Below are 12,103 nucleotides of genomic sequence, written 5' to 3'. Positions count from 1 at the left end.
CAAAATGTTAACACAGGATAGCAACTATATAGAACTGTGACGTGGGGATGCAACCACCCATGGGGCAGGGTGGAAAAGTCCAACTTAATCTGATTTAGTTGGTTCCAGGCACTGGCGACCCACTCTAGTACTCTTGCCTGGAAAATCCCATGGATGGAGGAGCCTGGTAGGCTGCAGTCCATGGGGTCGCTAAGAGTCGGACACGACTGAGCGACTTCACTTTCACTTTTCACTTTCATGCATTGGAGAAGGAAATGGCAACCCACTCCAGTGTTCTTGCCTGGAGAATCCCAGGGACGGGGGAGCCTGGTGGGCTGCCATCTATGGGGTTGCACAGAGTCGGACACGACTGATGCAACTTAGCAGCAGCAGTAGCAGCAATCCAATCAGTATATATTTGATCTCATCTTCCTTTAAAGAAAGACTATATAAAACCCATTCTCCTTATTGATCAATTGAAGCAAGAAGCTAGCACTGTATGGACTCACCTTGTTTCCTAGGTAAGGCGCTGGTGCACTCCAGAAGTAGCTCTGGGGCAGGGCTTGGCGGGCTTCCACGCTGCTGATGCTGATCTGCTGAGGTGGGTCTAAGTCATCCAGCTGGGGGGCCACTCGAATATGGCCGGAAATGTCAGTCAGATACCAGCCACTCATGTCTTGTATCTTAAAGAAAACATACAATCATTGTCACTTAGGAAAAGAACCCAGACACTTCTCTTTCCTATTTCTGTAGTGTTCATATTTTGAAAATTGAAAACACAAAAACTATGATCGTTTAGGAAAATATAAAAGTTGTGTATATCATTAAACATCCCATATGTTCTCACCATTATTTTTTTTCTTGATGTTTCTAGGAGTTTGGATGATATTATAGTATAAACTGTTTTTATTAATCCAGTGTGATTTTTAAAAATTATGATTTCAAATACTACTTTCTTAAAAAGTCATTTAAAATCACACATAATTTTGTATAAATTATCAAATAGTTGAAGTTTGAATTTCACATTTTTCACTCCATTAGTGCTTTCCTGTTTCTTATGGAAACAATTATTTCAAAAGGTATTATATATACATTTGAAAAGAAGAGGAAGAAAAGAGATAAGATATAAAAGGTAGATTTTCATTTACTAGTTTCTTCCTTTTCATATATTTAAATTTCAACTTGAGGCTCCAGGATAGTTGAAAACACCAGCTCCCAATACTGTTCCTATTCCTTCCCATGGGGTCAGAAGTGCTATAAGAACTCCTAGTCTTGATCCTTTGCCCAGAAAAGGAAAGAACATTTAAGAAGGAATTAGGGAAAGATGACTTGCTTTGACATGTTTATTCTCCAGCTATGTGTGGCACACAGCAACAATTCTAAATTTAAACCATCCTACTTAGAGCAGAGTGAAAAAGTTGGCTTAAAGCTCAACATTCAGAAAACGAAGATCATGGCATCTGGTCCCATCACTTCATGGGAAATAGATGGGGAAACAGTGGAAACAGTGTCAGACTTTATTTTTCTGGGCTCCAAAATCACTGCAGATGGTGATTGCAGCCATGAAATTAAAAGATGCTTACTCCTTGGAAGGAAAGTTATGACCAACCTAGATGGCATATTCAAAAGCAGAGACATTACTTTGCCAACAAAGGTCCATCTAGTCAAGGCTATGGTTTTTCCAGTGGTCATGTATGGATGTGAGAGTTCGACTGTGAAGAAGGCTGAGCGCTGAAGAATTGATGCTTTTGAACTGTGGTGTTGGAGAAGACTCTTGAGAGTCCCTTGGACTGTAAGGAGATCCAACCAGTCCATTCTGAAGGAGATCAGTCCTGGGTGTTCTTTGGAAGGAATGATGCTAAAGCTGAAACTCCAGTACTTTGGCCACCTCATGCCAAGAGTTGACTCATTGGAAAAGACTCTGATGCTGGGAGGGATTGGGGGCAGGAGGAGAAGGGGACAACAGAGGATGAGATGGCTGGATGGCATCACCGACTCGATGGACTTGAGTTTGAGTGAACTTCGGGAGTTGGTGATGGACAGGGAGGCCTGGCGTGCTGCAGTTCATGGGGTCACAAAGAGTCGGACATGACTGAGCGACTGAACCGAACCGACCTAGTCAGGACATAACACTGGATACAGAGGTTTGCAGCTACCAGGGACCCACTAGTCATGTGTGAGCTGCTTGGCGTTGTGGGTAATGGGTAGCAGAATGGTAATGGTGATCACATATGGGTGAAATATTTTAAAAATTTCTTCATGTAGAGGTCATTTGATTCTATATCTTCTAAAGCTGTGGAACTGCTGGGACTGCCTTTGTCGAGAGAGAGTCAGTGAAAGTTTATCAGACAGAAAAGCAGCAAGATACATGCTACTTCTCTTCCCTTTCCAACATCATTCATCAGACCTCCAAGGACAGCCCAGTGAGATTCATAGAAAGTTCTTTCCAGAAAAACTCCTGAAATGCAAATATCAGTGAACCTAGTTTCTGAAGTACAAGGCTGAATGCTACTTCTGCTCCTCTGCTAACCATAAAACTTTTGTACGTTAATGGAACAGTCTAGAGGGTGAAGTTAGACTAGCTGTTCATTTGCTGTTGGTTCTATGAAATCTGTTCCACAAGCAATATTTGATAAAGTACACACAAGTTCATTTAGGTATGAAGAGTACAATCAGAAACTACTCATAATATTTCAGACTTAAAAGCAACACAAGTAGAGAAAATTTTCATAGCTGTATTAAGGATTAGTTAGCTGATTAAAGCTGAAAGGCAGCAGTGTTTGGAATTCAGTTTTATTAAAAGAGTGATCTTTGTAAAGTCCAACTCTAATCACAACACCCCCTGTTACAATCCTTCAGTTACATACTCTCCAAGGATAAGAGCTCAACTTCTTAGTAAACTCAACCATGTATGTCTAGTTTCTCATCCCCTCTGTAGGCTTCTCCTCCTTTCTCCAGCCTGTTTCCTTGTATTTTGTACTACTAAGTGCTGCCACAAAAACTATTTGAAATTCCCTGAAGGTCCTCTTTCATAAGGAGGAAAACTGCTGTCTGTGAAGGGATGAAAAATCAATGAGTGTACGATAGGCAAAGGAGGTAGGAGGGAAACATGTTTATGTTTATGGTAGAGGAAGAATATCCCAGGGCTTCCCTGGTGGTTCAGTGGTAAAGAATCTGCCTGCAATGCAGGAGACCTAGGCTTAATCCCTGGTTGGGAAGATCCTCTGGAGAATGAAATGGCAGCCCACTCCACTATTCTTCCCTTGGACAGAGGACCCTGGCAGGCAACAGTCCATGGAGTAAGCAACAAAAGTTGGATTAAACCACCATCACCACCACTAAACATGTAATAACTTGAACTTTTTCAAATCAATTAAGAATGAAGATATTATTCAAATTTAGTTTCTCCTTTTAACAAAGAAAGAGCTATGGTAACAACAAATCACAACTAAAGACTGGTGGGTAATAGGTATTATGTACATAGCTGTTAAAGGAGTTTCTCTTAATGTGTATACCAAAAATACTGGTGAATGCAATTCATAATCCTTCATATGGCAATCAGATGTATTCTCTGTTGAACTGTCTGCCCTTGAGGCAAAAGCAGCATTAATTCCATCATTGCTTCACATACTAATCATGGACACTGAAAAGGCTGCTGCTACTGCTAAGTCACTTCAGTCGTGTCCGACTCTGTGTGACCCCATAGACGGCAGCCCACCAGGCTCCCCTGTCCCTGGGATTCTCCAGGCAAGAACACTGGAGTGGGTTGCCATTTCCTTCTCCAATACATGAAAGTGAAAACTGAAAGTGAAGTCGCTTAGTCATGTCCGACCCTCAGCAACCCCATGGACTGCAGCCTACCAGGCTCCTCTGTCCATGGGATTTTCCAGGCAAGAGTACTGGAGTGGGGTGCCATTGTTGACTTATTATAAGAAGTTCTAGTTTATACACTGGTACAAAACCTTAAAGGCTTTGGTCAAAGAGACAGCTAGTATTTGAAAGAAAATTCCATCACTTCTCCAAGATTAGTTTAAGTAGAAACTCACTACAAGAAAAAAAAGTTAATTTCTTACAGAAGGACAATAGCAAGAAGCCCCATGGAGCACCACACAGAATTCAAAGGCTATTTATTGCTTACGTTGCCATAGGTCCAGTAGGAGCTTTGACATCTGTTTGAAACTCCTGAACAGAAGCACTCATCACAACCTTTATGATTATCCTCTTGCAAATTGAAGAACCCAAATTTGCAGCGGCTACAGTCTCCTCCTTCAACATTTTCCTATAAACAGAGAAGTAGGTTATTAACACAGGTGCCCTTCAAAATAGAACAATGTCCCTATTTCTGCTTAAGAAAAATATAAGCTGTATATTCTTCATGTTACCTCTCAACTTTATTTAATGTATAATCATATTTTTAAAAATCTCAAAAACTTCTTATTAACTATATGCTGTCCTAACCACACTAATAGGAAATAATGCTTGATTATTATCAAATAGTAGTCTAATCTACTGCACCAAGTTACAATTTGATCTTCATCTTTGTCCAGAGTGGAGTACCTGTCATGATAAATCCAGCAATGACTTAGACATTTGGTTCAGTGTTTAACCATCTATGTTGTTGAACTGCTTCCTCTTAGAACACATGATACATGATAAAATAAAAGATATTAAGCTGATACATAGAGGTAGAGTAGAACATTGATATTATACAGATGGTAAAATATTTTTCACACCACATATGAAAAGTACAAATCCTTGAAGCAAGCCTAAGAATGAGACAGGTAGAGAAACTGTGCAAATAGTCACACTTTTTCCCTGATGAGATACAGTAGGAAAGAAAGAAAGTTTTCCCAAGTTACTTTTCACAGTGTTTCCTTTAACACACTGGCATAGTCAGTTAATCATAGAGTAACATTATGGGGAAACAATTATTCTCATTTGGTGACTGCTCTCTAGATTGGCTTCATTAATCCTAGACCCAGTATACTGAAAAATTATTTGTTTATATGTGGAACTCAAGCCAGAGAAAGTTGACTATATGATGAAAGACTGAGAAGGCTATAATCTCTCAGTTGAAGAATGGTTAATCTTGACTAATGTCTTCCATATGAAATTTCCCTGCTTTTCAGGAGATAGATTCATAGTAGTCCCGACGTATGAATTTGCCCCACATTTTCCCTCTTCCTTGAATTCTCTTATTACTTCAATTCTGAAATTTTCCTTTTCCTTAGAAAACTAGCTTCTTTCTCAAATGTGTTCCCAGAGCCTCTGTCATTCTTCTATTATAACCACAGAAAAGTACCACTGTGTCTTCTAAGATCATTCACTCCAGCCATACCATAATCTATTCAGATGTAGAACCCTGTCTTACCTGCCTTTGTTATACCCCAAAAGTGGAAGTGTTTCTGGTACAACACTGAATACTAGCTTAATAAAGCTGTATTAAGTTTAAATAAATCTCTTGCTGGTCATATTTTTCACATGCAGTGAAGTGCTCTGCACCTAGAAGATGTTTCATAAAAACATGTTTGAATAAAGACTGGGCAGAAGATAGGACAATAAAAATGTGAGCATATAGGGGGAAAGACAGAAGAAGAACAACAGCATGAAAAATAGAGAAATTTATAAAAATAAACAAAGATATTCTCCTGATATCCAAGAGAATAATATATTTGAAATTAAGTTTGGGGCTTGATTTCTATGTGTTACTTACCACCTCAACCATTTCTACATTGCCAGGAGCCTAAACAAAAGAGTGTCTCTAGACATGTTTCACATGTCAAACTTCAGCCTCCCAATATGCACATAAATTTAATTATTGCACTGATATTCCTGCTAGTATTCTTGCTATTTCTAAGGTAAATTTCAGATATTTTCAGATGATAGATGTCAACAAAACTAATCAAACTAATTTCAGACCTAAGATGGCAAATATATCCCCAAAATCCTGAATCTGAGAGCATCTTCAGAAGAGGACACAGGCAGGAAAGATGAAACATATCAATAATGATAATTTAGCTTATCCCGCTAAGGATACAGTACAGCTGTTCTGTACACTGTGTTCTTATGTGCTTGGTCTAATTTTCTTTCATTTACTCTAATTTGAAAGCTTGTAATACCACTTTTCTGAGATTTATACTGAGCCTAACAATTAGAAACTTTCAGACATTAGTTACATTTTTGTTAGTTATTTTAGCCTAGCAATATGACCTTAAAAAGTAATGATTAAATAATTACAATATTCAATTTAATAAACCAAAGTATCACATTATGGTAGAAATACTAGGTACTATAAATATGAGTGAGTCAAGATCTCTGTCTTTAAAAGCCAACATCTAGAGTTGAGTAAAAAGATACATTTACAATCAACATAATGCAAGGTAGAACATGAAAAGAAGATATCAGAAACAAATTATAAGAACACAGAGGATAAAGGGCTGGTTTCTGCTATGAAGCCTTGAGGAGGCTTTATGACAAGAGTGAAATTTGACCTAAGCCTTCGAACATGGTTTAAAAACTCATCATGATGGAGGGGATAGAAGAGAGACCTCGTTAGCAAAAATAATAGGAATAAATAATTCAAAGCTTAGAAGTTTCATTCAGTAATCTTTAAAAAACTATATTGAATATTTCCCTTATGCTAGGATCCTAATCTTGTGCTTGGTTTCCAGGGCCCCTAACTTCATATAATAAACCTTTAAGAAATCAGATCTTATCATATAGGAATTGATGAAAAGTCATTAAAAGGTATTCAGTAGAAGATAAATCAACACAACTATACTTGAGGTGTTTAACCTGGCAATAGTAAGTAAAGTATCCATAACATGAGACACTAGAACAAAGAAACTTTTCAATATCATAAGGTGCAGTAAAAGATTAATTCAATGATCTTAGAGTATTCAAACCTTGCACATTCTAAATTGAAAAAACTGTCCTTTGACCAGCTCCTGGGACATAACCACTAAACCCTTGGAATATCCTGCCTGATAAGAATGTCTTTGTATAACCGAAACCAGGAGTCATATGAGATATTTTATGCTAATGATATGACTTATGGTAAATGCCTAGTTTTGTTTATGTAGGGTCCTTGTCATTATGTATCAGTTTGACCTAGGGGTAGTTGAGACTGAGTAGACAAAGTCACGGAGAAGGCAATGGCAACCCACTACAGTCTCTTGTCTGGCAAATCCCATGGACGGAGGAGCCTGGTAGGCTGCAGTCCATGGGGTCACTAGGAGTCGGACACGACTGAGCGACTTCATTTTCACATTTTTACTTTCATTCATTGGAGAAGGAAATGGCAACCCACTCCAGTGTTCTTGCCTGGAGAATCCCAGGGATGGGGAAGCCTGGCGGGCTGCCGTCTCTGGGGTCGCACAGAGTCGGACATGACTGAAGCGACTTAGCAGCAGTCAGTCATATGAGTACTCCATATCTATTTAATTTGACCTCCAAAACAAACCTTGAACACTAAGACTTCAGTGAGTTTTCCTAGTTGATAATAACTCATATGTGTTGTAAAACAGTGTTGTTAGGAGAATTAACCACTCTCTGTATGACTCTACTGGGAGAGGATAACTGGAAGTTTGTGCTTGGTCTCTCCTTGATTCTCTCCTATGCACCTGTTGTTGCATACAAAAGGATATAGGATTTTGACCTGTATCATTCTCACTTTATCTTTTTTATTTTTTTGTCTGCACTGTGCACAGCTGGGATCTTAGTTTCCCAACCAGGGATTGAACCTGTGCCCCCTGAATTGAAAGTGTGGAGTCTTAACCACTGGACCACTAATCCCCTTTTTTACTTTAATAAACCATGACTATAACAGCTTTTCAAAGTTATGAATCTTTCTAGTGAATCATTCAAAATGAGTGTGGTCTTTACCAATACAAAATGGTAAGGATAGTAGGATATCTATACCTATAAAAACAGGTTAACCAACTGTTAGTTTTACTTTGTTTATTGCAACAAATCTTGAGGCAAAATACTTTAGATCCTGCTACAGTTTTTAATCTGTATACTAATTCACTTCAGTAAATCCTACACTCAATTCACTTCAACTCGCTGGAAAACAATTATCAGAAAAAAAAAAAAAAACAATTATCAGCTCTAAGTCTGCATGTACCTTATATAATATTGCATAGTACCCCAGCTTGAAACCACAACTTTAAGTTTCTAGACTTCTTCATTTTTAGTCCTGAGTCTATACCATACTTTTCCTTTATTGAGTGTAGTTCCTAATTGATTGAGTTAGAATCACTCAACAGAAAAGTCCTTGGTTCTGATTTTTCTCAACCTCTACTACAGTTGAATATTAAGTCAATACTAAATATGGTAAGTATCACTTCAGTTGAGTCGCTCAGTCATGTCAGACTCTTTGCGACCCCATGGACTGCAGCACACCAGGTTTCCCTGTCCTTTACCAACTCCCAGAATTGTTAAAAATCATGTCCATTGACTCTGTGATGCCACCCAAACATCTCATTCTCTGTCGTTCCCTTCTCCTCCTGCCTTCAATCTTTCCTAGCATCAGGATCTTTTCCACTGAGTCAGTTCTCCACATCACATGGCCAAAGTACTGGAGTTTCAGCTTTAGCATCATTCCTTCCAAAGAAATCCCAGGGCTGATCTCCTTCAGAATGGACTGGTTGGATCTCCTTGCAGTTCAGGGGACTCTCAAGAGTCTTCTCCAACACCACAGTTCAAAAGCATCAATTCTTTGGTGCTCAGCTTTCTTTATGGTCCAACTTGCACATCCATACATGACTAATGGAAAAAACCATAGCTTTGACTAGAAGGACTTTTGTCAGCAAAGTAATGTCTCTGCTTTTAATATTGCTGTCTAGGCTCGTCATAGCTTTTCTTCCAAGGAGCAAGCATCTTTTAATTTCATGGCTGCAGTCACCATCTGCAGTGATTTTGGAGCCCGAGAAAATAAAATCTTTCACTGTTGCCATTGTTTCCCCATCTATTTCCCATGAAGTGACGGGACCAAATGCCATGATCTTAATTTTCTGAATACTGAGTTTTAAGCCGGCTTTTTCACTCTCCACTTTCACTTTCATCAAGAGGCTCTTTAGTTCCTCTTCACTTTCTGCCATAAGGGTGGTGTCATCTGCATATCTGAGGTTATTGATATTTCTCCCAGAAATCTTGATTTCAGCTTGTGCTTCATCCAGTCTGGCATTTCGCATAACGTACTATGCATATAAGTTAAATAAACAGGGTGACAATGTACAGCCTTGCCATACTCCTTTCCCAATTTGGAATCAGTCCATGGTTCCATGTCCAGTTCTAACTGTTGCTTCTTGACCTGCACACAGATTTCTCAGGAGGCAGGTCAGGTGGTCTGGTATTCCCATCTCTTTAAGAATTTTTCACAGTTTGTTGTTATCCACACAGTCAAGGCTTTGGCGTAGTCAATAAGCAGAAGTAAATGCTTTTCTGGAAATCTCTTGCTTTTTCTATGATCCAATGGATGTTGGCAATTTGATCCATTGGTGGACATAATAATTCTTATATGTGCATTCTTATGGACTGGTTAAAGAGCCTCTTGATGCTGCTAAGAAAATAATGAATCAGGGAGAACTTCTTTTTAGCTCCTCACTAGCACTCTGCTTTCTGATATGTATAGACTTAATTATTACATCAGATTCTACTTCCCTTTTAGCTTTCTAATCTCCCTTAAGAGAGTGCATATCTAAGTAATTTCTTATTTAAGGACTCCAGAATTTTCTTTAAAAAGATACTAGTTTTAAAACAGTGCTTACTAGAGAACATTACAGTTTGATATTTAATATATTTTAGAGTGGCACAATTCAGACATAGAAGCATGGTGCTCCAGGACTTTTATTATACCTCACAGAGACAGAGGTTCTCCAATTCTCTGGAAGCTTGGGTCTCAATTCTTTTTATGTGTTCCCAGGTACACAATTGCTTTTTCAAAATTTCTCTAGGAGTAATTAACAACTATCATCCATGAAGGAGTCCCTGATTGTATTCCTAATTCATTTTCAACTTGAGAATGAACTATCTGCTTTATGGGTAGGTTCTTTGAGCATTTTAATTTCCTTTGCTATCAATATTAAATTATTAATAAATGATCTGTATATCACTTCTCACTGTTCCTTTATTCTCTGTTATTATTCACTCATTCATCAAATCATAGCTGACATACTACATACAAGGCATTATATGAAATGCCAAAGAGAATATAAAAAATGTCCTCAAGAGAATTACAGCAAAGGAAGTAAGAACATGGACCAGTAAGTATAATATAAAGCACAAGGGAATTACTGTCTTAAGAGGGGTATTGAGTACATGCTCTGGATCTGACACTAGATTTATGACCAAAGTTTTCCAGCCTACTGAAGGAAAAATAAGACAGAAAAGCCACAAGGTTGAAAGAAAAAAATGTAATATATCCCAAGGTTTGCATCATCAGATTAAAATGGGCCACTACAGCACTGTTCTCTTTAATTATAATGTTTACAGATGTAAGAATGTCTATGTAGTTTTTTTTTAAGTCAATCAATCAATCCAAACAATAAAGCCATCATTTATGTTCTTTTTTTGCCACTTATATTATTGAATATTCAAGGACAAATACCTTATCTTCTTATGTGTCACCATCCAACTCAGTCTCTAAAGCATGGATGTGAAAATAACTGATCCTAAATACTTGATAATGATGGTAAGAGTCTATGACTTTTAGCCCAAATACTAATTTAGTCATTATGAGATTTCTCTCTTTTAGCTCTCTATACTGATCAACTTTAAAAAGCATTATTAGCATATAATTTAATAAAAATGTTAAAAGTTTTTAATTGTTTATCTAAACAAAATGGGGTCCAATCTAGTCTCTTGGCATTTTAAATGTGTAGCTCTCATCAATCCAGTAATTTTAATATTTTATTTTATTTAGAGTTCAATAGTATTCTAATTTCCAAGTTTAATGGTGATTTTTTTACACATAGGCCTATGAACTAGGTAATTTCCAAAATGCTCCACGTTTAATTTTCAGAGTGCTCCAGACTTTCACTCTAGAGACTAACATTTCCTCATATCATCTTATTTTCCTAAAAGCAAATATTCTAGCTTTTTCATTTCTAAAGCATTATTCCAGTTGGTTATATTAACAAAAATTAAACAGGAACTAATAATAGTCAGTTATTTTTTCACTGTCAAAAATTAATCCACATAGCATGTATTTTTATTCTCTTACATATTTTGATAATAAAAAGTGTCACTTCAGACCCGTGGTTCTCAACCTAGTTTTCATTATCTTGTCCCTAAGGAACCTCTTAGTCATTTTGTTCTACTCATCACCACAATGAAATTTTAATTCTACAGATATAATGTATGTATTAATGCACTGCATGAATATGTTTGCCTTATACATAAAATGGATATATTTTTGCCCCTCAAGAACAAATTTTCATCTCCTTAGGGAGATATATGTGTCTTACATACATATTTCTGTTGAACATATTTAGCTGAGTATCTAATTAGGTATTTTGTGACCTACCCTACAAAAAGTATGTAATAACTGTCCCTTTTTATTTAATACTCTTTTTTCCTAAAAATAAAGTTGAATTAGAAAAATATGACTACATCCTTTTTTCTTGAAGTTAGAGACTGTTGGGTTGACATCAGTTTTGTTTTTGCTATAGTTTCCTCAGCACAGTTTCTCTCTAGAGAAAGAGAGTCATAATAGTTTCCCTGTATTCTTTCTCATGAAGTTACCTTCTTACAAATTAGGGACAACTTCAACAGTATATGTTTATCTGTGATTGCTAGCCAACTGGGAATTCTACTGATGAAGCTTCCAGGAATATCTCCAGTGACATTTAAGTTATTTTTTTGGTGATAATTTCTTCAGAAAAATTTGCAGGCATGACTGTTGGTTGGGGTGTTCGTAGTCAATTAAAGCTTTCCCTCTGTTATGGCCTTCATTCTAATGCATCCTAGTATTAAAAGAAGTTAACAAAAGAATGATAATTAGATAATTAGCACTATTTGTTGAGTGTTTACTCTTTAAATACACTGTTCTAAGGCTAAGTAATACTTGATGGGTTAGAAAAAGAGATGAAAATCAATGAAAATTAGTTCTCAATTTTTTACA

At 37.2% G+C, this 12,103-nt stretch overlaps 1 protein-coding gene across 1 annotated transcript in view; it reads right to left on the bottom strand.

The window, feature by feature from the left end:
• The window catches only part of LAMA2 (laminin subunit alpha 2), a 706,382-nt gene that overhangs the window by 380,096 nt on the left and 314,183 nt on the right, over window positions 1–12,103 (bottom strand). The window contains exons 11-12 of the mRNA XM_061427935.1: window positions 4,118–4,258; window positions 489–662 (exon numbers count right to left, since the gene is read on the bottom strand). Coding sequence (XP_061283919.1) covers window positions 489–662; window positions 4,118–4,258 — 315 coding nt within the window. The remainder of the gene's footprint in view (window positions 1–488; window positions 663–4,117; window positions 4,259–12,103) is intronic.

This window comes from Bos javanicus, chromosome 9, assembly GCF_032452875.1.
Source record: "Bos javanicus breed banteng chromosome 9, ARS-OSU_banteng_1.0, whole genome shotgun sequence".
NCBI lineage: Eukaryota > Metazoa > Chordata > Mammalia > Artiodactyla > Bovidae > Bos > Bos javanicus.
Note: the sequence above shows the minus strand (reverse complement) of the source record. Positions and strands in the feature narration are given on the sequence as shown.